The sequence below is a fragment of the Rousettus aegyptiacus genome, unplaced genomic scaffold (assembly GCF_014176215.1).
Source record: "Rousettus aegyptiacus isolate mRouAeg1 unplaced genomic scaffold, mRouAeg1.p scaffold_m13_p_9, whole genome shotgun sequence".
In the NCBI taxonomy this organism is placed as follows: Eukaryota; Metazoa; Chordata; class Mammalia; order Chiroptera; family Pteropodidae; genus Rousettus; species Rousettus aegyptiacus.
This window is the reverse complement of record NW_023416312.1, coordinates 6,855,292-6,880,747: the sequence shown is the minus strand read 5'-3', so window position 1 is coordinate 6,880,747 and position 25,456 is coordinate 6,855,292. Positions and strand designations below refer to the sequence as shown.

The following is a 25,456-nucleotide window of genomic DNA, read 5'->3' as shown; positions in this document are numbered from 1 at the left end:
TCTCTGTAAAGCTGTTATTTTCATATCTCATGCCAGAACTTGACATCTATGATGGGCAGGCAATAGGAAAGGGAGGATGGATATAAGATAGGTGAAAGCAAAAACAAGGTGGAACCCACAAGCATGAGTTGTAGCCACAAAACAGACTGAAACTCACATTGGTTCTTTTCGCCTGTGACCCTGGTAGTATGGATGTCCTACAGAAGTTGAGCCCTTTGACACAAAACTAAATACATACTTGGCCCAGGAGTTGGAAAAGCCTAAGGAGGATCCAGGGGAAAGTGGAGCATTTAGTTGCCAGCTGGCTGCTCCCGTATATTAATGAAGTGAGACAGCTGATAATTGCCAGTATGTAGGAGCTACAAAATGGCTGCTGCTCCGCTTCTGCCAAAATCTCCCACAAGAAGCTTTCTCGTGTTCTGCACTATTCAGAAACATACAAAAAAAGGGAATTCTGTAAAATGTAGTTCAACCTACCCATGATGCTACTTTATAAAGCCATCACATACGCGAAAGCTAATGAGCTCAATTTTGTACCTGTCAATACTTCTATATGAAACATGAGACTAACATCTCCCAAGGCTGATGTAGTGGTTTATTCCATTGTTTAGTTGCTTTTGGTTGTTTAGTTCTACATAGTTGTTTCTGTTCTGCAACTGGCCCAAAGATATTTTTGTTTTTCTTTATACTTTTTTGTCGTTTAGAATTTTCTGCACATAAACCCACATTATTATTATAATCAGAAAAGAAATTAATGTTAATTTTTAGAAGCCAGCCTATGACTAGTAGAGGACAACCTAATAACATCACGATTAGCTGTGCCTTCCAATTTTTTGCTGAAACTTTGCTGAGTCTTGACTCTGTACACAAGAACTTAGAAAACATAAATTATGGTCACCATTTCTGAAACCCTTTGACTTCAGCATCTTTCCTACTACATTTCCAAAGTGATCCCAAAGGCATTTTGAAAATCCCAGAGGCAGTTTGAAACAAATAAAATAAAGATAAAAGAAACTGAAGTGGAAGTTCTGCTCAATGGAAGGGAGAAATCATGTTCAAAAAACTCACTAGGAAAATGAGGAATAGAGATAGCATCATTGTATTGATTATGGGCATGAGCAGTATTTACTTGTATTCTCAATGCTGTAATAGTAGTGCCTACGAAGTAGGTCTTGTGATTGTCCTATTTTCCAGATGGAAAACTGAAGTGCCAGGTGGGTTATATAAGTTATCTAAAGTTACATAGTGGTGGATTACAAAAGTTGTGCAAAATTAAAGAGTGGCAGATTTGGAACTAGGCTGTCTGGTTTCAGAGTCTAAGTTCTTAATCTTCCTCCCATACTTGGGGGATTTAGAGCAATGTCACAAGGACAGTTGAGGTTTAATAGGTTAATCATTGGCAGGTTGATGCCTGCTTCTCCCTCACCCCTACATCCCAGTGACTCCCCAGATCCTCTCATCTTACCTTAGAAGTATCTGTTGAATCTCTTTTCTTGCCAGCTTCCCAGGCACAGGTTCAGGTCCTTATTGTGTCTTGCTCAATCTACTGCAGTAGTCTGCTCTCTGGCCTTCTTACTTCAGATCATGTTCCTCATTTACTTCATAACTATATAAAAAATATTGTTCTGTTCCAGGAGCTGGGGAGAGGGGAGAATGGAGGATCAATTTGGTACTCGAGTCTTTATCTTAGGATCTGTGCCCCTAGAGAACTTAAATTAAGATGCCAAGAGATTACTGCTCAACTTTAAGCTGGCAAGGAGTGGCATGGTTTAAGGGACACTGGAAACTCCGAACCCTAACCACTAGTGCCCCTACTCCCACCTTTCTAGGTGCTTCTGCACTTAAAATTCTACTAGAAACTTGCTAACCCATAAATTACAGGTGCCTTGGTGTGAAAGAACATGTCGACTAACAGTAGAATCATCCTAGACACTAGGATGCTGTAATAGTAGTGCCTACGAAGTAGGTCTTATGATTGTCCTATGGGAATCAGGAAGGAGGGGGCACCCAAGCAAATGTTGCTTTCCTTAGGCTGTATCTCTTTGGAAGGAAGTAGAGATAACCCTAAAGTAAGCATTCTCTCAATAAAATTAATAGAAGAAAAGCTAAGAACTAAACTCAAGGACTTAAAGAGGATATTATGAATTTGACCTCAAAGGCAAGGAAATAAAAGCAAAAATAAATGAATGGGACTGCATCAAGTTAAAATTCTTTTGCTCAGCAAGAGAAATTGTCAACAAAGTAAAGAGACAACCATCCGAATGGGAAAATATATTTGCAAGCAATGCCTCTGATAAGGACCTAACATACAAAATATACAAAGAATTCATACGACTCAATAACAACAAAAGACCAAAATGATTCAATAAGAAAAATGGACAGAGGACCTGAACAGACACTTCTCCCTAGAGGACATACAAATGGCCAACAAATATATGAAAAGATACTCAGCATTGCTAGCTATTAGGGAAATGCAAATCAAAATCACAATGAGATACCATCTCACACCTTTAGAATGGCTATAGTCAACAGGACAAGCAATAACAAATGTTGGAAAGGATGTGTAGAAAAAGGAACCCTCATCCACTGCTGATGGGACTGCAGATTGGTATAGCCACTATGGAAAACACTATGGAGGTTCCTCAAAAAACTAAGAATTGATCAACCATATGATCCAGCAATCCCTCTACTGGGTATTTGCCCCAAAGACTTGAAACTCCATATCCAAAAAGATATTTGCACACCGATGTTCATAGCAGTACTATTCACAGTGGCCAGGACATAGAAGCAACCGAAGTGTCCTACGATAGATGATTGGCCAAAGAAGCTGTGATACATATACACAATGGAATATTACTCAGCCATAAGAAGAGATGAAATACTGCTATTTGTGACAACATGGACGGACCTCAAGATAATGATGCTAAGTGAAATAAGCCAGACCGAAAAGTTGAAAATCACATGATATTGCTTATATGTGGGATATAAACCTAAAATCAATAAATGAACAAGACATATAGAGACTCAGAGACATGGACAATGGACTAATGATTACCAGAGGGTAGGGGGTGGGGGAGGATGGAAGAGGTAGACAGGATAAAGGGGGTCAAATATGGGGGGAGCGTGAACTGGGTAAAGGGGAATCAAATATATGGTAGCTGAAGGAAACTGGACTCTGGGTGGTAAACACACAATAGAATATACAGATGTCAAATTATAATGTACACCTGAAAATTATATAATTGTATTAACCAATGTTACCCCAATAAACTTAAAAAAAAATAAAGTAAGCATTGTCTTATGGGGGCAGTATCACCCCCATGAGGGTGAAAATTGGTTTTTAAAGGCAAAAAAGAAAATCTTATATATTACAGAGAACTGGGACAAGGATGAGGCAAGTGAGGGGTTTAGGGCACCAAATGTTAGGAGATGCCCACTCTTCGGGTTCTGTTTGTGTGTATGTGTGTGTGTTCACATATACATAATTATATATGCATACTGGTTAGATGGCAAGGAGTGCTGTGAATTAAGGGATAGAAAGGGCCAGATTAAGAAGGAAATGTGATTTTAAAGAGTGGTCTGGATCAGCCTCTTAGAGAAGGTGACATTAGAGCAAAATTTGAAGAAAGTACCAGGACAAACCAAGGGGCTCTATGGAGGAAGAGTATTCTAGGCAGAGGGAGGAACAAGGGCAAAGGCCCTGAGGTGGGAATATGCCCGGTGTGTTGGAGGAACAGCAGGGAGTGTTGCTGAGTGAGGGGAAGGTAGGGGGAGATGAGGTCTGGGTAGAGGGCCACCTGTTTCATGGGAATGTGGGGAGATGCCATGAAGAAGCATGGATATAACACCAGTGTTGTGTTTAATAAAGGCCAGTCTGCTTCCCTCCAGCCTGCCCCTGGAAGCACTAAGCAACATTTACATATCAGACTGAAACAGTTCCAGAAGCTACCAGCCTTCAGAAGCAGAGTGAACACAAATCTTGGCTAGCATTTTTAAATGGAAAGCATAACCAAAATACTCTATTATCTCTGTTGGCCTTGACCAGCAGCCTAGGTTACTGTCTATGTGTCTAACTTCAGGGACACCAGGAAGGGGAAATGATGCCCCAATACCTCCCACCTGTCAGAAAAAGCTTATTTCAAGACTCTCATCGTTCCTAAAGTACACATACTTCTGGGTAGAGCAGGGTGGACACCTAGTAGGTCAGTGGCTCTTCAATTTTTTAGACCACAGCCCAAGATAAAAAGCAACCCAGTGTAGTGTGGCCTGGAGAGCCTATACTCAGATCCTAGTTCTGCCCTTACCCAGCAATCTTGGGCACATTACTTGACCTCCCTGTGTCTCAGTTTCTGCCCCCATCTGTAAAATGGGGGTAACTTGCCTTGTATGGTTATTATGAGGACCAAATGTGTTAGTATTTGTGAAGTACCTGGTCATAGTAATGCTATATAAATGCTTATTAATTAAAAATAGACTCCCTTTTGGGACTCTTCTCTTTCCAGAAAAAAAAATGCATATGAATAAATACAGAAGTTTACATTCTATTTCAGGGAAGTTATGCACTCTCCAAAATGCATCTCCTAGACCCCTGGGGGAAGGGTGGTCCATAAACCCTTGAAAGAGACAAGATCAGTTCCAGAGGGGTAAAGTGGGTGGTACAGTGAGGGTGAGAGAGGAACAAGAACCAGGGGCTGGAGGATCAAGAACACATCTTATCCTCTTCCCATTTTGGCTAAGGCCCACCTAGAATTGCTGATCATTTGCACTTTGGGAAGTCCCATCAGATAGAAGCTGAAGTTTTCTTTAATGATGTCATTATTAATCGTTTAATAAAAATGTTATGTCAGAGTTTTTATTGAGTAGTGTGACGTGAAATGGTCAGCTCAAGTAAACATGTGTCAGCTGTGCCAAACTAGAAATGTTTTCATTTATTTTGTTGGTTATGTAGTAGAATCTGAAAATACAGTTCTTGGAAAAGCGTCTGTTGTCCCAAGCCCTGAAGTGCCAACAGAATAACAAAATAATATTGTTTTGTTTAGGGTTCCCACATAAGAGTGCCTAGGCGTGGTACCTTGTTTTGAATCATCTCTCTACGGAACAGTAATTCAATCCAGAGAAAGACTGCCACCAAATTACAAGTTTCAGTTGGGTTTAAAATATTCATGCAAGGGGGCTAGTAGTATCATCTTTAGATCCACTCCTATGAGATTAAGGCTTTATCTTTTCCATCCAACTTGGGGGTGAATGTGTTGGAAGTAAATACTCATTAGTATTACTATAGTCACAGGTTTAAGACAATCGATGGCCTCACACTGTAACTCTTATCCCCACCCCTCACAGAATCAAACAGTAGGGAGAAAAAATGAAAACTTCAGAAATATCCAGACATGAACTTCCATGACTTGGGTGCAAGTAGTTTGTTTGGGAAATGATCCCAGGAATCAGGAGTGAGGGAGCAGGGAGAGGGCATTAAGAAAAGAGGGAAAGTCAATAAAAGGTACATTATTGAGGTCACTGATGAGTTTTTAATGTTATGTGTGATCTGTATTTGAATGGCCATTTTAACACACATTTGTAAGATCTATTAAGTAACCTATCTGCTGTGATTGGTAGTTATAACTACTCCAAACCTCAGATTCTGAATAACAGCCATCCAAAAAGTATTCTCAAGTCTCCCCTTCATGGAATCTGCCTCATTGTTCTCAGATCTATTCTCCATCTTTCCTGTGCTTTGCTTTGTATCACAGGGACCTAACTCCTTGCAATATTTGGATTAAATTTTTTCTCTTGAACAATCTGTCATGGGTTCCTGACTGATCCCCACTGACAGACTCCTTAATGATGTTATCAGTCAATCCAAAAATATTTTTTAATATCTACCAGATACAAAGCATTGGATTGGATTCATTCCTATAAGATAATAAAGCATCAAGCAGCTTAGCATCTAGTTGGGAAAACAAGACATACAGTGGAAAAGTTAAATAACAATTCCCAATAGTATATGTCCAAATACCAAGTAAATGCTGCAGTCAGTGAATAAACTTTAAGATAGTTAGAGGAGAAAGCCATCTCCATTGGCTTCTGCAGCTAGGGCATGCTTTAGAGGGCCAGAGAGCTGATGAAAAGGGAGCATCTTCTAAAACTTCCAATTTTGGAAAAGTGAAAATTTGAAGTTTTATTTGATATCTTCTTATTTATAAATATTTATTAATATTTCAAATTTTCAAAAACTTCAGTGTGATTCCTACTGTGGGCAAGATAGGACTTGTCTGGGAGCTGAACTGGAATTGCGAGCCAATGATGTGCATTTGGTGAATGGCTTACTGCACTGGGGGAGAAGTTGGATGTGTAGAATGTTAAGCTCCCTTCTAATTAGAAGATTCCAAGGTTCTAATATTTCAATCATGTGTGAGGCAATCAGGGCCTGGGCTTAGAAAAGGGCAATGGGCATGGAAAGAAGGGACAGAGGAGAGAGATTAGAGAATATCAATAATAATACCCTACATTTCTATACTAGTTTATGGTTTACAGAGTTTGCCATTGGATGAAGGATAGAATAGAGACTCACAGGGTAGACTCTGAAGTTAGACTGCCTGGGTTCACAGCCCAGCTCTCCAATGAACTGCTGGTGAGGCCTTGGACAAATCAATAAACCTTGCCCAGCCTCAAGTTTCTCAAGCACTAAAAAAACCTGATGCTAATAAATTAATGTGTCTCATAGAACTGTTGGCTAAGTAATTAAATACAGAAGAAGCTCTGAGTACCTTAAACCTGGATCACAGGAATCAGTTTTTGTAATTATCACATATATATCATTTCTCTTTAATCCTTTCAACTGCCCATGTTATAGTAAGAATGCATGGGATGGTTGACTGGATATGGAGGTGGGAGGTGGGGAATGAGAGGAATTGAGAGCAATGGCCAGAGTGAGCATTTGGTTCACAGACTCAGCTGAATCACTGAAACTAACCCTGGGTTTCCTGGCCCTTCACTTAACCCCTGTGGGATTTTTCTTCATAAAGAGTGGTTCCCTGTAATGCATTTTCTTAATAATTTTTTTAAAAACTGGATTTCTGAGTATGGTGGGAAGAATAATAGCTCCCCAAAGATGTCCAAGTCCCAGTGCCTGGAACCTGTAAACATGTTACCTTACATGGCAAAAGGGACTTTGCAGATGTGATTAAAGTTAAGGATCACGAAATGGGGAGATTATTGTGGATTGCCTGGGTGGGCCCAATCTAATCATGAGAAGAGGAAGGCAGATGAGTGAGTCAGAGGGATGCCGCATGAGGACTCCCCACCCCATCCCACTGTTGCTAGCTTTGAAGGTGGAGGAAAGGGGCATGAGCCAAGATACGTGGGTGGCCTCTAGAATTTATGAACAGCCCTCAATTTACAGCCAGTGAGAAAATAAAGACCTTGGTACTGCAACGGCAAGGAACTAAATTTTGCCAAAATCCCCCCAAAGCAGATTACAGATTCTCCTCCAGAATCAACATCTTGATTTTTCATCTAGTGAGACCCGTAGTAGACTTCTGGCTTACAGAATTCTAACATAACAAATTTGTGTTGTCTTAAACCACTAAATTCATGGTAATTTCTCATAGTAGCAACAGGAAACTAATACACTGAAGTTTCCAGCTTAAAGTATTTGGCTGGTATTACCAGCAATACTGTCAAATTCAAGAACTGATCAAGTATGAAAATAATGTAGAGTGATGAGGGATCAGTTCTTAGATATATGGAGTTGGAGAGGCAATGACAGTAAGGCATTCACATGGCAGTGCTCAGACCACACTTAGCCATGTGGGATTGGAGTTTGGGATGTGGTGGTGATAACTTTGAAAAAAGTGCCAGGGATGCAACTTAGGGAAAGAGACTCCATTGAGGGGTCCAGTTTCTTGAGTTTATAGTTCCTCAGTTTGGCTTCCATCCTAAGCTTATGCATGCCAAATTCCTGCTCATCATAATTGGAATATATGGACTTTGTTTTTAAAAAAACCACTAGGGAGTCATACTGAGTAAATTTTATAGACACATCACAGTATTTTATTTATTGACTTAAATCAGACTTCAATAAATGAATAGTGCTTTAAAATGTGCTCTTTGTAAGTTTCCAAAGGAAAATCTGAAAATTTAACTGTTTTTCCTTTCTTTGTTTATGAACCTTTTTAACAATGGGAATGTTTTGTCTCCTAAGAGTGGCGTGGAACTCAAATATATGACTCACTGGAAATGACAACCACTTCTTTGGTTGTAACAAATGGGAAGTGAGTTAGGAGAGAACCCAAGAGAAACAGAGGCTATACTCAGGAAAATGTAGGGCCTATGGGGACGTTTCTATGTTGGACCATGAGGAGTAATGTGGAGGAGCACAATGAGAGGCGAAAAAGTGAATAAAATATTAGTCACTGAGCAATCAGGCCCCTAGAAGAAGAAGAAAAAAAATGCCATAAGACAAAAAGCAGACAAAAACAGTTTTAAAATCTCTAACTTCTATTTACCAGATTCCTTCCCTTTATCAATATAGACTGCTACTGGGGGCCTTATAGGTTCTATGATGGAAGAAGCCAGCTCTATCTATGAGGTGGGCTGGTCTAACCCTTAATCTACATTTTGATCAGGTTTTACCTCTTGATTGTGAGTCCATGCCTGTCAAACATGTCTACCCAGAGATGGCTAACCAGTTTTCTAGGTTTCCCAGGAAATTCCCTTCTCTGCTCTGGCTCTCCTATTACCCTTAACTTGCACATTTCCTCTGACATCTAAGAAAGAGTTAAAATTCAAATCAGCCTCCTTCCCTGTGCATACACAGCTCTGGTCAAAGGATTTAGCTGTGGAGAAGGCTGGAACCATTGGTGGCTATGGTCAGCCACTGGGGAAAAATTGTAAAGGAAGCAGTATTAGCTTCTGTTGCCCTTTGGAATCACTCTCCATCTCTCCTCCTTGGTACTCAACCCTTCCTCAGTGCCTTCATGAGATTCCTTGCCTGTGCCACGTTCTCACCCCGCTCCACCTCACCTGCCCACACTGATAGCATCATTCTCAGAGTAATGCATATTGAATGCTGATTCTTCCCAGTACTTTTCAACATGGCTCAGTAAGTTAAGTCTTTGCTATACGATTCAAAGAATTCAGCCAATTACAATTAATTCATTCTAAGGTGTGAATGACTAATTTACCCTTTGTGCTTCCAAAAGTATTCTAAAAATTAAACTCCTGTTAACTCAACAGAATCTTTGGTGGAATATTAAAGTAACAAGGATATAGTGAAGGACAGAGACTAAGGAGAGTCAATTCCAATTAAATTAGGGCATCAAGGGACTAACCACTCTGTACACAGAAAAAATCAGGTTATAGTTACTCCGTTATAAGGTTATGAGAAAAATCAAGTTATAAATAGCTTAAGTGATAGGATCTTTCTTATCATATATATAAACACATATATACACATGCATATATTCATTTATCTATATACAGTTGACTTTTGAACGACATGGGTTTGAACTGCTGGATCCATTTATACACAGATTTTATTCATTATATACTGTAAATGTATTTTCTCTTCCTTATGCTTTTCTTAATAACATTTTCTTTTCTCTAGTTTAATATAAAAGTACAGTGTATAATATATATAACATACAAAATATGTGTTCATCAACTGTTTATGTTATTGTTAAGGCTTCTGGTCAACAATAGGCTATTGGTAGTTAAATTTTGGAGGAGTCAACAATTATACTCAGATTTTCGATTGCATGTGGGAATTGATGCCCCTAATTCCTGCTTTGCTCAAGAGTCAACTTTATATATGTAGGTATACATATACACATAGAGAAAAGAATATATGCCAAAATGTTAATGTCATTTATCTGTAGGTGGAAACTTATAGGTGGTTTTAATTTTCATCTTTTTTTATCCTTAATTTCTGAAGTTTCTCCAATAGGTGTATATTATTTTTCAAAGATTAAAAAATAGAATTGCTTTTATTTTCAGGAATCTGGGTATCCTTCCAAAATAAATAACACAACAGTTCTTATAGTTTATACACCCAGAGGCATCTGATCTAGTTTAACTCATAAAAAAGAAGTGGCTTAGTAGGTATAAAGTCTGTGCTAATAGGTATAAAAACAAGTATAGTTAATGGAAATTTAATTTATGCAGACATATTCATTTACTTTCACAAATTCTAATATTAGCCAAGAATTAAAGTTCTTAATCATCATTTTTAGTTTAAAATGTACTAAACCATTATATAACAAAACATATAGAGCACTATCAACAGTTGAATTGGAAGAATATGTCTTTGCAGAGAACTGAAAAGACGTACCAATTAGGCTGTTGAAAATAATAGTAAATTAACATACTGCCCTCTTTTGGTAGCTATTTCCATCTCATTTTATATTCACTCCCATTAAAGATGTTAATCTCCTACAAATTTATGCATGAACTAAACTAATTTTTTTCTTTTTCTTCCAAACTAAACTAATTTTAAATCATCTTTTTCCTCAACAGAGAATGCTGATAATTCCAGTTCATTATCACCACCTGGTAAGACTGTTATTTCATTGACTTTGAGGAATTTCAAAAAAATATTCTAAAAGTTCTCCCTGCAATATGGCATATAGTCAGATACAGCAAAATTGTTTTTTACCATGAAGTTTAATTACATTAAATTCTGTCACTAAACCTACACCTGAAAAATCAATAGCAAACACAGACAAGAGGACAGGCATATTGTTCCATCACATTGCTGGACAAAGCTAGGGAGTAAATTGGGGGTTTTCATTATGGTAACTGCTTAAGTTCTTCAATGTTACTTTTAGCATTCTAGTTAACTAGTCTCCTAAAGAGCATTAAGAACATAAATATGCTGAATGTTCTCCTTTTTCAGTGATGAGATATTCTTTTACACTTCTTCAGCACCTCACAGAATGAATATCTTTCAAAAGGCTTCTAAGGGTTTAGCACTCAAGAGAATGGGAAGGCAAATAAACTAAAGAGAAATTTATAACTAGGACTCATCTTGACAGGAACCAGGAACAGAACACACATTTGAGAATGCTAGCTGGAATAGGACCTCAGAGATAAAGGCGCCCAGTCCCATCCCTTACCTGATGACATAGTGAAGCCTGGAGTGGATGAGTAACTTGTCTAAGGTCACACAGCTTTTTGCCTCGCAATACACAGAGGCAGCATGTGGCTTCTCTAACTCCTACTTCTGTATTCTTTCTGGTATACCATATATTACAGAATAATCTTTTGTGGTAAGAAGTGAGTCAACTCACATTTTATCTTTAGTTGTGTGAAAATGAGCTTCTGTTATTAATTACATCATTTAAACAAAATAATAATAGCCATTACTTCTTGTACATGTACCACATGCCTGGGAGTCTTAAGACATCTCATTTTGCTTCCCATCTTGCAGCATAAGAATCATTATACTCATGTTAGAGATGAGGAAACTGAAGGTCAGAGAGGATAAAACTTGTTCATGTTCACACATTCTCTGAAGCCAGGCTACTTGGGTTTGAATTTAACCACCACCCTCCTACCCCTAATGCTAGCTGTGTGACTTTGGGCAAGTTCTTTCACTTTTCTGTGCCTCTATTTCTTCATCTGTAAATGGAGGAATAACGGTACCTGCTTCATAGGGTAGCTGTGAAGATGAAGCGAGATAATATCTGTGTCTGGCACAGAGTAAACTCTCAATTAGTAATAGTTATCATTATTATAAGTTATTAAGTAATGGTGCAAAGGTTCAAATCCAGGACTGCAAGTCTCCAAAGCCCAAGATCTTTTTACTGTGCCAATTTGCCCTCGTTGTTAAGCTTCAAGGGTAAAATGAACTACTGCATTTTTCTTCTGGTACAGTAGCCTTCATCAGACTTAATCATGGTGATATATTTGCAAAATCCTGTTTGCATGGAATGGGTATGGGGTTTTGGAGACACATACTGGTTCCAGTCACTGCCTGGGTCCTGGGTGCCATAGGGGTGAGCCGCACTAAATGGAAGGTAAGAGCCAGTGTACATCAGGGACAGATGTGTGGCTGTGCCCACAGGTCTCTTCTTTGGATGGCATCACTATTCATCAACAAAACCAGCTTTAGCCAATTATTTTGTTCTGCCCCAAGAGCAAAGGATTCTATATCTATACTTTGAAAGTTACTGCTCAGGAACTGTCTTACTTCTCAAGATGTATCCTTGGTAATTTTTAAAAAATGTAGTAAATGACAAAATATGGAATGAATAATGTAGGACAGACAGGGTGTGTGTGTGTTTCAGCCAAGGCATGAGCGTTCTAAAACAGACAGGCCGGCCAAGTGCCTTGACACACCCAAATGTTGTCCTTACTGGATGAATATCAGGCTCCCTACTGCAAGGCTTGTTTTAGTTGTAAAATGTCTGTGTTTACTTTTCCTGTGTATACATAGAGGTCAAGCCAATGGATATTTTTAATATTTAAACATGCAAAATGTGTGTAGTAGACTGACCTCTTAGCATAAGTGGAGTTATTTCATGGTAAATTTATAACTTGGTTAATAGCAGCCATGCTTTAAAATAACTTATCAAGAAATTGTGTTAGGTAGTACAGTACTGAGTGATAGCAATGTTTGCTTGTTTTTTTTTAAATCCTAAATTCACTATGCCAGGGGTCATTATAACAGAATGGAGCCAATATGCTAATAATTTTCATAATTATAGTTTGACAAATTAAAGTATAAAATGTTTTCTATAACTTTCTGGTTAAAAAATTTGTAAGTAATATACCTCACTTATTTCCATAATATTCCATGATAGGAGCAGGCTTTGTGGTCATGAATTTCAGGTTCTTCATCTGTAAAATGAGACAGTCACACTGATTTCATCTCTTGGGTTCTTTATCTACAATTCTCTGATTAAATGTATACTCACTAAGTGATTATGGGGCTTGCAGATTTAACTACATATTGGCCTGATAGCATGTTTTCTACTTCCTTTTCATAATTATATCTCAAAAGGTCCAACTCCTTAAAATTCATTAAAAATTGTATCAAAGTATTAAATTGAGTATTTTCTTATTTTTTTTTCTCCTGCAGTTGAATCATCTCTTGTTGGTTTGGTCCCCTACTCCAATGGTACTCCAGGCAAGATTTTGAAAAACTTTAAACCTAGATTTATCCCGATTTGTTAAGTTTTTGATTTAATTATATATTTGTATTGTCTTTTTCCTTGGGACAAAAGTGGTTGAAACTACAAGCCTAAAAGGTAAGAATTTTTCTGAAGCAAGTGAAAATTGATAACCCTTAATATGAATTTAAGTATAATGAATTGTGCTGAAAGTTTCCATATTCAAATAACCAAAAAGAAAACAAAGCAACCAACCCCAAGACTATCGACCCTGGAGAGCAACCTAAACTTTGTGGTTAAATTCTTATTATCATGAAGGGAGGGCAGCCCTCCACCACTTTATTTTTTTATTATTTTTATTTTTTAAAATTAATTAATTTATTTTTTATGGTGAGACTGGTTAATGAAATCTAATACTTTAACTGTTCTGTAAAAGAAATATCGATTACATTTTGAGTACCTTATTTTACTTGCTCGCCAACGCAATGCCAACACGTTTTATATGACAGATTGTTTAAATGTGAAAAGCACATCCAGTAACTTCGGTATGATTCAGCATGGATTTAGAGGCACAGAGTGTTCAAAGACAGCCTTTTTACAGATGATTTTATCAATTTTAAAATAGTGTGAAATGAAAAAAACTGGCTTCATCATGCTGGAAAAAAGGGCAAAGAACTGGGTTATATTCAAGGGTGGTGGGCAGGACAGCACATTCTGTTCCCTCCCCTCTGTAGACAGACAGCCTTCCATCTTATTGCAGTCAAAACCCAACACTTTTCACAATCCCTTAGTTAAAATAAAATTTCACCATGTGGTTGGTGGTTAAGGAGTTAAACAATCATAGATTCAGCTCACACTGATAGAAACTGGTTTAAATTCAATTTTGGTCCAATAGAAAAAGCCAGGCATTATCATTTTTATGTGCAATGGCTTTTTACAGTGAAAGAACATCTTCAAAATAGTTTTGGCAGTATTCTTTAGGTCTCATTTTATGTGGGTTTTTAAAAAAAGTATGATAATGTAATACATGCCTTTTCCCCCCTTAGAGTTTCATCCAGAACAATAAATTCTAGAATGATTTTCATTAAAAGAAATACCAATAGAGTAGATTTTAAATTTGATTCTCAGTGAAACAAAATAAAAATGAGATTTTTCTAAAAGTCAGTTAAATATAATGTTCAAGAACTCCAAATTTAAATTATGATTACTTTTATAAGAGTGTACCATTAGGTAAAAATATATTAAGTATCTACAGGGCTATATATTAAAGTTAGTATTAACTGTGGAAAAATCATTTCCCTTAGGGACTTTCATTATAATAGAGAAAAAGACAAAATATTAAACTAAATAAATAAGTTTATTTAAATTTAATAATTATAGGAGCGTTGCTATGTTTTAGACACATAACTTGTGTTCAGGAAACACATTTTGAATGAATGAATACTTGCTTAGAAATTATCCCTGGGGTTGGAGAATGGATAGCATGGTGAGGGGGTGGGCAGCAAATACATTTGGTAGTATCAATTGGCTTTAACAAAACTTTCTAACTTCTCCAGGATTTGGTAAAAAATAAGATGTTTAAGGAACCTAGAAAGATGCATGTGTTTGTTAATCATGCCAATGGTTAGGCTAATTTTTATTATTTTATTCCAGATGCTACTTTGAGTGTCTTATCTACTTTAGACAAGACAGGTAATATCAAGTTATTTCTAAATACAATAGCTTGTGGCTTGTGGCTCCTTGAGTTTCTCATTTGTGTTGTCTTTTGGGTTAATAAAGGTTTTCTCCCTGCCCATTTCCTATGCCTTCAACTGTTGGTTTAGTCCTTGTTTTACTTTAACATTGAACTATAATTCTGGTGTCACCACACTCCTGAACTTCTAAACTGCTATGGCCAGAGCACTCCATTCAAAGTAACATTTTTTTTTCTTATAATAGTAATACATCTTAGCTCATAAAAAATGGAGAACATAGAAAATAAAAGAAGAAAATAGAGTTCATCTTTAATGCTACTTTCCTAAGACTATTAATGTTAATAATCTGGCATATTTCCATTCAGTATCATATAGACATATACACTGTGTATATATATATATATATATATATGTATATATATGTGTGTGTGTGTGTATACACACATACATACATACATATATATTTATAAAATAGTCATATAAATATATATATATATTTATAACATAATCATAGTTTATCTAGATTGCTATATCTTGCCCTTTTGACTTCATATTAAGTTATAAATATTTTCCAGTGTCCCTTACTATTAATGATTTGATAATATTCTACAAGGTATTACATGTTAACCATAAAAATTTTCTACTTTTTTAATAGAAATTGTTTCAGTAAATATCCTTGTGCCAACATCTTTGCATTCATCATCTCTGATTTCCATTGGATGCATTCCAAGGATTGAACTTAATGAGTCAGCATTATGATATTTTAAGACCCTTGATACCTACTGCTCAGTAACCTTCTAGCAATTATTATACTCAGCAACATTCCTGCTAGCATGAATGAGAATGCCTGTGTTGCTGTACCTTTGCTGAGAGCTGAGTCTATATACTATGAAATCTTTCTCTCAATTCCTTAGGTTCTATTTTGCATTCTTGATTATTAATGAGGTTGAACATTTTTCTCCAAAAGCACTTTTGTTACTAGAACCAGAAGCTCATTTCACAGTATTGTTTGCTCTGGAAATGAAAGCATCAGGGCAAATAATGTACTTAGAGGATTCTTAATGATAATGCAAATGCTATCAACCTCTAAAATTACCTCGTATCATTCATTGCCCATAGGTCAGTCACACATTGAAACAGAAACTCATCAATAACATGTACACAAATGAGGTTTATAAAACAGTATAATGTTATCATTCTTAAGTACTTGTTCAAGTTCCGAGCTTTGTGTTTTCTTCAGAATTTGCCACTCACCCTAGGAGACAGAGCTTCTTTGCAAATCTGTGGCCTGAACACAGCCTCTTCTAACTGGCCATCCTTACAGAAAGGATTTGTGAACCTGGTTCTCCATTATCTGGGAAATGAACCATGGACTCTGTCCCCAAAATGTGTTGGGAAGATATTTCTAAGGTTTGCTTCTTCAGAGTTTTAATATTTGCCTGTGAGTCATTGACTTTGAATAGTCCTTAGGCTCAACCTCTCTGAGAATAATTTTATCTATCAATACAATGGGGATAATATTAACTCAGAGAAAATAGCAGGACACTTTCTTGATTGTACAGTAGCAATATCTTAGATCCTGTGCTTAGTTTCCATTAATTTTTATCTGAATCACTTGCTCTTTACAACCTATCACCTGAAGGTCCTGATGGTGACTTAATTCTACATATCTGAAGTGTAAGTCCACATTAATTTGTCTAGCAGCAGCACATGGAAACTGCAGAATTACACAAGCAATGAGGGTTTGTAATGGGTGTGATCTAACTGGGTAAATATGGGAATCCAGATCCCAGACCCGTCCTATGCCAGTGCTATATAACCCGTGTATGCAATTCTCATTCATTCTGCTGCTGAGATGATCAAGTGTCTTAAAGGTGCCAACAATATGATTTTCTTAGCACTTCACTAAAATAGTACTCATGGCAAATTGTTTTTTTAAAACAAGCAACAATTCTGCTCTAATATTTAAATTGCTTCTTTGCAGAACAAACTAAAATCACTATAGTAAAAACCTTCAATGCATCAGGTATGACTTATTATCAATATCAAGACTTTCTTTTTTATAACTAAAGTAAAATTAAACAAATGGCTGGTGTTAATGTTTTCTTTCTCTTTTTTTCTACCTTTAAAAACTGAAATCTGTTCTTAATGAATAGATATTTATGCGCTGGGTACTTGAAGTTGTACTAAGTGTTTGGGACTATATTAGTAATAATTAGACATAATGCCCATCCTCAATAATCTTCTAGTTTATGGGTGAGACAAGGCAAACAAACAGATAATTGACATGAACATACTTGCAGATAAAGCCAATGATTACACAGTGTTTCTGACATTGTTAAGAGGCATGGGAGACAGAAGGGCTAATGATAGTCAATGGGATGCATTTATGAAGGAAAGAACCTTAAAGGAGTGAACCTCAAACTCTTTTTAAATAAAAAAAGATGTACTTTTAAGTACCTAGTGCAGTATTAGGGATACATGGTGTGCTTAACAAAGGCTTCTGGTTGATTTAAAACAGAGGTTGACTATGGTTTACAGGCTAAGTATGGCCCATCACATTTTTTTTTGTAAATAAAGTTTAATTGGAAAACTGCTATGCCCTCCCCCCTCCCTTTTTTTTTACATATTGTCTATGGCTATCTTTCTTCTACAATGAACAGTAGAGTTGAATAGTTGTTATGGAGATTATGTGGCCCACAAAGCCTAAAATACTTACTATTTGACCCTTTAAAGGCAAAGTTTTCTCACTCATGACTTAAAGGACAACCTATGGCTATGTACTTGGAGGAAATTACAGATAACAGCCCTAGCAATAGGAAAGAAAAATTCTCAGTACGAATGAGCAGCAAAAGACACACATTACTGGAAACAAAGGTGCCACTAAAATTTAAAGATGAGATGTGATAGAATAAAAAGCCTAGTAAGCAATAGATCAATGGTTGTAAAAAATATTTAAAGCATTACTACCCACCATCTATATATCTTATAATTTCATAGTGTATATTTCTAGTGAGTTATATCCATCCATAAGCAAGTATATTTAAAATGAAAATTTTCTCTTTTGATGTGGGTAACATTGCTGTGTAACAGTATAGGAATCTATAAGTCAGGCAACTTTCGGCATCTAAATTCAGTTTGCTCGCAGAATCAAAATTTTTAGCTGAACCATGATGCCTACACACCAAGTATCAACTAAATCATTCTGACAGAAATCATGTCACACACTCTAATACAAATTATAATTTTAGTTTGTGTCCAAACTAATTCTCTTAGGAAAGAATTAAGCACACATAAAGTACAATGGAAATAAAATAGCCATCAGGCCTTGCATACATAATTCTGACCAAACCAGACCTAACAAGGAAACCAATATATTCCTTAATATAACAACGTTTTCCCTTTGGCAGTTTGCTTGGTACATTATCAGCATTTGCCATCACATTTACTATAGATTTCTTACACTCTGCCAAATGGATGAAATTAAATGAAGGAAAGATTCTTAGAGGAACAAACCTTGAGCTCTTTTCAAATCAAAGAAGAGATGTACTTCTCCCTTCACCAAAGGTGAAAGTGTTTCTCAGGTTAATACGTATGAAGTTTTTTGTCCTAATGTGGCTTATTTCATCTCCCATCATCTCTGCCTCCTGTGTATGCCTGTGTGGTTTGTTGTCCTGGCTATCACTCTATTTTGCCCTCACTATAACTTTTTATTTATTGGCCAGTATCACTCATTAGATTGTAAGCTCGCTGAGGGCAGGGTCTGTAGCTGAGCCTCCTAAAGCCTGTAGAATATGGTAGGTGCTCAGCAAATATTTTTTGAATTTTGTAATTTTTGCCCATGTGAAATATCATGACACTGTTACTTCATAATACATTTGCATAAGGAGCATTAGATTGCTAATGTACCTGCCTACCCAGAAAGGAAGGAGAATTTATGAGTAAGGGCTATTTCATTTAAAGACTCTATGCTCAATTTGTATTCATATTTTTCTGTTTATATTGGACAAGAGAGGTGTTAATTGGGAATAGGACAGAGAAATTTTAGGGAGGAGTAGAGGATCAAACACTGACATACTAAAGAATAGTGAAGAATCAAGTTCCATAGCTGATCAACTAAGAAATGAAAATGCTCATTCCTTCAGTCTTTGTGGAATTCATCCAGCCAATTATATTCAACTTATATTTTTGTTCCACATTTGATGCCAATTTTATGAATTCTCTTGACAATGTAGTATATAAGTGTAGGTGTTGACATGCTTAACTGGCTAAGTTGTGTTTTCTTTGCAGGAGTCAAACCTCAGAGAAATATCTGCAATTTGTCATCTATTTGCAATGACTCAGGTTAGTTCTTGTGCATATTATATGTTACCAGATAAATTAGCTCCATAGAGAAAAAATGGTTGTTTTTCTCCTGATGAGTATGTGATGTGTGCCTCTGAACTGTCTCTTCATACCACCTGGCTACTACGAGTCCTGAATGAAAACAAAAGTAATTTAAGATCTGGATGAAATTATCTTCCCTTGCCTAGTGAGATGATAGATTAAGTTCCTTAATATGAGAACATGAAGCTCTACACCAAATATTTTTCACCATAGCTTTAAATCCATATCTAATACCCTTAGAGTTGATTCATGAACATAATTAATAATGAATTTAATTATTGAAAGCTACTTCTTATATATAAATTCCTCAAACTTTTCCATACGACCTTAAGTATTATTGCTTAGAAACAGGATGTTGTCTTTTGCTAAAAATAAAATAAACCACTCTTCTAGAATGTTGAAAATCTCACGTACACCTAGTTTAATTGGATGCTAATTCCAGTAATGCCCATAGTGTGTTTTGCCATCTCTAGCTAAGACTGCCCACTATTTTTAAAAATTGAGATGGAAATCTCTTGAGAACGTGCTGTTTTGGAAATGGGAATATTTTCCCTTCTGCCATGGGCCAGAAGTAATGAAACAACGACGTTCTTCATCTTGGTTTGGCTCTTTGGGCTCCCTTCCTTGCTAAAACCTATGAAAGCAGATGTGAAAAAGAGAAAAATATAGTGTGGCATGTCAGAATTGGATCATGGGAAGAGAGAAGAGGAAGGTAACAAAACGTTTTATAATATTAAATCTTAGCATGACTCCACTGATATAAAAAGAAACAATTATTAGAGGAATGTTTTCCTTTTATTCTGTTCCCTTTAATGCTTTAATAATTTATTTAAAAATCATAGGAAACAATTTCAAGTAAAATAAGTTAAGGTTGGATAGTTTAGAAAACAAGAAAACTTTGTTAAAAGAATGTTTCACAAACTTTCTACTTGGGTGAGTATGAGATTTGCTTACATGAACTTTCTGCTGATAGTATGCTGGTAGAATATAGCAGGAAAATATTAGCTGGCTTTGATTAAAGAAAAAAAAACTTGTTGGATACATTTCACTTTCGTATATTGTGTAACTCTTCTCTATTTCTTCCCTCCCTCGTCTCGTACCCTTCTTTTACTGAATTCTCCATAATTTCTTTATTTTTGTGCTTCATCTATGTTTGGACTGATGACTAATGTCTACTTTAGTGTTGTGTCTACATGATGTTTGATAACTGTTTGAAAATTGAACATTTAGTCAAAAAAAATGGTCATCTTGAATAACAGATTCCAGAAAGCTGGTTGGAGTAATGTTTTCCCTAATTAAGTGACTGAATTGACCATTTGTTTTAGTGTCTGTTAAAAACAACCTCATCAGGGGACCAACTCTTTTGGCACCATAAATTGCACAATACCCTGCCAGCAGCTAGAAACCTTCACTTCTTGCAGGTTCCAATCTGGGTTCATTAAGGGAAATGGAGGCTAGTGAGGAAACTGGTAGCTGATCAGGCAGAGTTAGGCTGAAAGTCAAAGTTGGTGGCTCCCTGGTTGCTCTGCCACCACTGTGCTCCCAGCACATTTATGAAACTCAACATGCCCTCAACAAGACTGAAGGATGAACTTGGAGGAGAAGTGAGGGAAAGAAATTATGAGTGTTGGCACACGCGCACACATGCACATGGATTTTTAAAAAATGGATAAGTAACTCTATGCATATATCCAGTATCTTTACTTTTAAAAATTATATTCTATATTAATTGAAATTTCAGTATAAAAATGCAGAAGTTTAAGTTCTCAGTAGAAAAGTTGCTAGAATAGATAAATCATATTAATCTCTAGTCTAATGGCTTTGTTAACCATTTTAAGTGGAAGTGAACTATTGAGAACCAGGCTATGAGAATCAGTTGTACTTTGGGATGCAATAAAAGAAGATGAGATGAGGAGGCCTTCAAAAGTCTCTAGCTCAGGAGTCAGCAAACTGCTGCCTATAGTCCAAATATAGTTAGCTACCTATTTTTGTAAATAAAGTTTTATTAGAACACAGCCATTCCTGTTCATTTACGTATTGTCTTTGGCTACTTTTGCGCTACAACCACAGAGTAGTTTCAACAGAAACCATATGTATGACCCACAAAACCTCAAATATTTATCTGATAATTCACAAAAAAAAGTTGTCTGACCCCTGCTCTATATGACATCCTTGCCCTTCTGCTCAAGAAACCAGTCTTTTGTCTTTAGATTATGAAGTGCACGTAATGTACTTCTGTTAGGGGAGGTCTCTATTTTTTTTGTTTCCAGATGAGAGTCAAAGCCCCTCCAAGTACACCCTGCAGGAAACAGTTTGACTGAAATTGACTTTAGTATTTCCCAAAGTGAACATTTAAAGAACAGAGTTTTCTGGCATTTCTGGGATGAAAGTCACAATGAGTTGTTCAACTGACAAAAGGGTTTGCCCTGCATTCCAGGTTTCAATGCAAAATCTCAACTTTGTTCCTGGGAAAGATAGGATATTTGGTAGCTAAATTTTCAAAAAGAGAAAAACAAAAACACCAGTAAGAAAATAGATAAACTTGCAGAAGGCTACTAAACTGCTGAGAAACACTTTTCCCACCCTCCCTTACCTATGTAACTGCAGCTATATCAACTTTTTTTTGTGGCTATAACAACTTTAAATATTTTTTTTAATGTTAACTTTAGAGCCATAGTTCCCCTGGTTAGCATCTTTAGGGGAAACCAAGTTCTGAGAGAAGCATGTAGGGATAAAATTTCTTAAGGGACAAATGTTCTCTTTCTGCATTCCTATACAAAATTTATAGTTCATATTTTCTGAAAATTATATTGAATAGCTTTCTGATAGAAGAAAAACAGTAAATGTGAATAACAACAGAATTTCATGACAATTTGTTTATAAAGTAATTTGGTAATATTTTCTTGTGTTGTGTTAATCCTCAAGCTCTAAGAATGCAAGCCTCATTTCTTTTTGAAAATTTATTTTTAGCATTTTTTAGAGGTGAGATAACGTTTCAATATGATGAAGAAAGCAATATTACCCAGGTAGGTTTTAAAGATTTTTCTTATTGTAATCTTGAAAAATGAGTTCACCTGTATGTAAAGATTTTTTTAAGGTTCAAGTTATTTATGATATTTGGCATATTTGCTTTTATGATCAAATTTAAGTAAAGTATGTCGTTGAATCCCTAGCTTTGTTAAGAGGACTTGACTTCGTAATAATTATGGTATTTTGCCATACAATTTCATTATATGTGGAATCTAAGGAACAAAATAAAACAAAAACAGATTCATAGATACAGAGAACCAACTGGTGATTGCTACTTGGGAGAGGGGATGGGGACTGGGTGAAAAAGTGAAGGGATTAAGAAGTGCTAATTGATAGTTACAAAATAGTCATGAGGATGTTAAGTACAGCATAGAGAATATAGTCAATAATATTGTAATGGCTATTTATGGTGCCAAGTGGGAACTAGAGTAATTGGGGGGATCACTTCATAAATTATATAAACATCTAACCACTATGCTGTACACCTGAAACTAATGTAAAAAAACAATCATGGTATTCTGTTAATAATTATATTTCAGTCTTCACTAGCTTTGCTGCTGAATAAGTACATTTGTATGGTGGAATTCTATTATCTGTCAAATTTTAAAATTATATTAGAAGCTCTTATCAACAAGAAATGTAATATATATTGAATCTATGAATAGTCTTCTGAATGTGATCCTGTTCACCCTATCGGAGATTAGGATACAGTAGTATAAGCCTTCCATAACCTAGATTGGTTCAGAGGATCTCAGCTAAATGTGGTTTGTTCAGTGACTATTTCCTGAGTACTTACTTTGCGCCAGACAATGAGCTAGGTTCTTGAAATGTAGCACTGGCTGCTATCAAGTTTACCTTTTCACATTAGGATCTTTTATTTAAAACCTGAGACTTTTCATGTAGAGAACTTTAACAGGGTTCTTCTGCAGAATAAAAGACAGAATGGAATAACAAAAGGCAGAAATTAGCACATCATGCTTGCTGATTCGCAATATTTTAGAAAGAAAACATAAAAACAAAAACTAGCTCAGTCAATAAAGATTTGATCATTTGCTAGATAGTATTCCATACAGTTAGTATGGAAAATCTTTAGGGTATAGTTCTTTGGGTGGCCAAGAAAACTGAAGAACAACTTCTTGTTAGAGTGTAAAGACAAAACAATATTTGTTGTATTCTTAATGATTTTGTGCTTCTAACAGAATCAAACTATGGCCAATGTTACCTTAACTGGAGTCCCGTATAAATTAAAGTGAGTAATCTGCTGTTTGATTTAAAACTTAAGATGTCAACTTGTTTAGCTGTCTTTCTTTTGGAAACTAAGAATAGGAAAGAGACAGACCCAAAGGTTATACAGAATTGGTTCTTGAGTTCTTTGTAAACTATTACCATAGTTACCTGTCATCAGCTAGTATCCCTGTGAGGCTCTTCTCTTTGCTATGAAATTATATAAGACTTCTATTTGAATCGGTATTTGAGTTGTAATGTGATTTTGTGGCCAGCAAGGTTGAAAGAAGAGTTCAAGGTTAAGATTCCATGTATACCATCTGTTCATGTGTCATGAGACATCAGTGATTCAAAAGTCAGAGAGAGGTCTCTGTTAAGTAGACCTCAGCTTATAAGGACAAGCGCAGACAATGAGAACTACATTACAAATAGATGCCCCCAGCTAGGCAATAGGCCGAAATGTTGGCTAGCAGCTTGGCTTAGGCCAGGAGACAGTCTTACCCTGGCTGTCACTGGGAGGGGAAACTTCATGGCTTTGCACTTGTGGCTGGGAAGCAACATCGAAGAGAAAATTCGTTTACTCACAAATGAGGGTTTTGTAAACTTTTGAACCAAATCTAAAAACTTTGGGTAGTATTAGTGATGACAGTGAAGAGAAAAACCTTTCCTAGGTCAAAACAAAATAAAACAAAGCTATTCTTAAGGGTCACCCTTTCAATTAGCATTTCGACCTAGCTGCTGCTGCTGATTCAGCAACGTCTAGGTGAAGAAGAACATCATGATTCCACCGGGTGGATATCAAACATCCCTAGGGCTCTACTGAGTGTATAGTGGCAAAAAGTTAAAGCAGTGAGAACTGGGTTTGGTGGAGGTGGTGTTCATGTCCTTTATGCCTATTTTTTGACCTCCTGATGAAAATCTAGCTTTTCTAACTATTCCAAGTATATATGTGAAATAAAAAGCAGGAGATATCGATGTCCTAGAACACAACTTAGCATACTTGAAAGTAATTCATCTTAATTACTACACTTAAAATATAGATGAATTCATTTAAAGCTACCAAGCATTTATTGAACACCTACTATGTGCTGGGGCTTGGGGGTACAAGTGGGGACAAACCCAACTTTCTGAGATGGAAAACTTGGTCTAGAGCAGTGGATCTCAACCCTGGCAGCATATTAAAATCACCCAGGGAGCTTTAAAAACCCTGATGCCCAGGCACACACCATACCAATTAAATCAGTATTTGAGGTCTTAGATGCAGGTATCAGTATTTTATAATGCTCCCCAGGTGGTTCCGGCATGAGGCCATTTTAAGAATGGGGAGTCTAGAGTCTGGTAGGAAAGACATAAGATGAGGACAAATGATAATACAGTACAATCCCCTTAATGAAGGTGACATTTACAGGGTACCAAAGAATGTTCTAAGTATCTGAATATAGAGCAGGTCAGACCCAACAGGAGGAACCAGGAAAACCCTCAGAAAGAAGGTGGCCTCTGAGCAGCTCCTGCCAGCTCAAAAAAACTAACTATTATTGCCACTATCCTTCTCTTCTTCCCTCCAGACCTTCCCTGGAGCCACCTACAACAACTAACTACTGCCCATTCACTTTGGAACATGGTTTCTCAACCTCAGCACTACTGACGTTTTGGGCCTGACAGTTCTTTGTTATGTGGATCTGCCCTGTGCATTGTAACAGATCCCTGGCCTCTACCCACTAGATGCCAATAGCACCCTACCCCCAATCGTAACAATCAAAAATCTCTCCAGATATTGCCAGTTGTCCCAGGGGCAGAGTCACCCCAAGTTGAGAACCACTGCCTTAGAGTGACTTTTTAAAACTAGATTTTTCATCCTAACTTCATGTGAAGCTCTGCCACATTGAAGAACTAAGTGTTGTTGGAGTGCTCTCAGAGGAGAGGAATGAGAGAAAGTCCAAAGAGGAGGCGTGAGGAGGGGAAGGCAGGGCTGGAGAGTGCTAGAGGGTAGGCTGGGTCAGTTGGAGAAGAAAA

General features: G+C 36.7%; 1 protein-coding gene and 1 long non-coding RNA gene across 10 annotated transcripts in view; one reads left to right on the top strand and one right to left on the bottom strand.

The window, feature by feature from the left end:
• The window catches only part of LOC107511989, a 179,149-nt gene that overhangs the window by 124,884 nt on the left and 28,809 nt on the right, over positions 1 to 25,456 (bottom strand). The window contains exon 2 of the long non-coding RNA XR_001597182.2: positions 1,466 to 1,637. This is a non-coding gene — a long non-coding RNA (uncharacterized LOC107511989). The remainder of the gene's footprint in view (positions 1 to 1,465; positions 1,638 to 25,456) is intronic.
• Positions 1 to 25,456, top strand: part of ADGRG2 (adhesion G protein-coupled receptor G2) — a 99,386-nt gene that overhangs the window by 48,962 nt on the left and 24,968 nt on the right. For 7 of the 9 annotated variants that reach the window (XM_016147000.2, XM_016147008.2, XM_016147018.2 and 4 more), the window contains 8 exons: positions 10,513 to 10,548; positions 13,079 to 13,126; positions 13,224 to 13,247; positions 14,763 to 14,801; positions 16,788 to 16,829; positions 19,094 to 19,147; positions 22,160 to 22,215; positions 23,419 to 23,468. In XM_016147000.2, the coding sequence (XP_016002486.2) occupies positions 10,513 to 10,548; positions 13,079 to 13,126; positions 13,224 to 13,247; positions 14,763 to 14,801; positions 16,788 to 16,829; positions 19,094 to 19,147; positions 22,160 to 22,215; positions 23,419 to 23,468 (349 nt within the window). The remainder of the gene's footprint in view (positions 1 to 10,512; positions 10,549 to 13,078; positions 13,127 to 13,223; positions 13,248 to 14,762; positions 14,802 to 16,787; positions 16,830 to 19,093; positions 19,148 to 22,159; positions 22,216 to 23,418; positions 23,469 to 25,456) is intronic. The other 2 variants (XM_016146971.2, XM_016146980.2) reach the window with 2 other exon arrangements.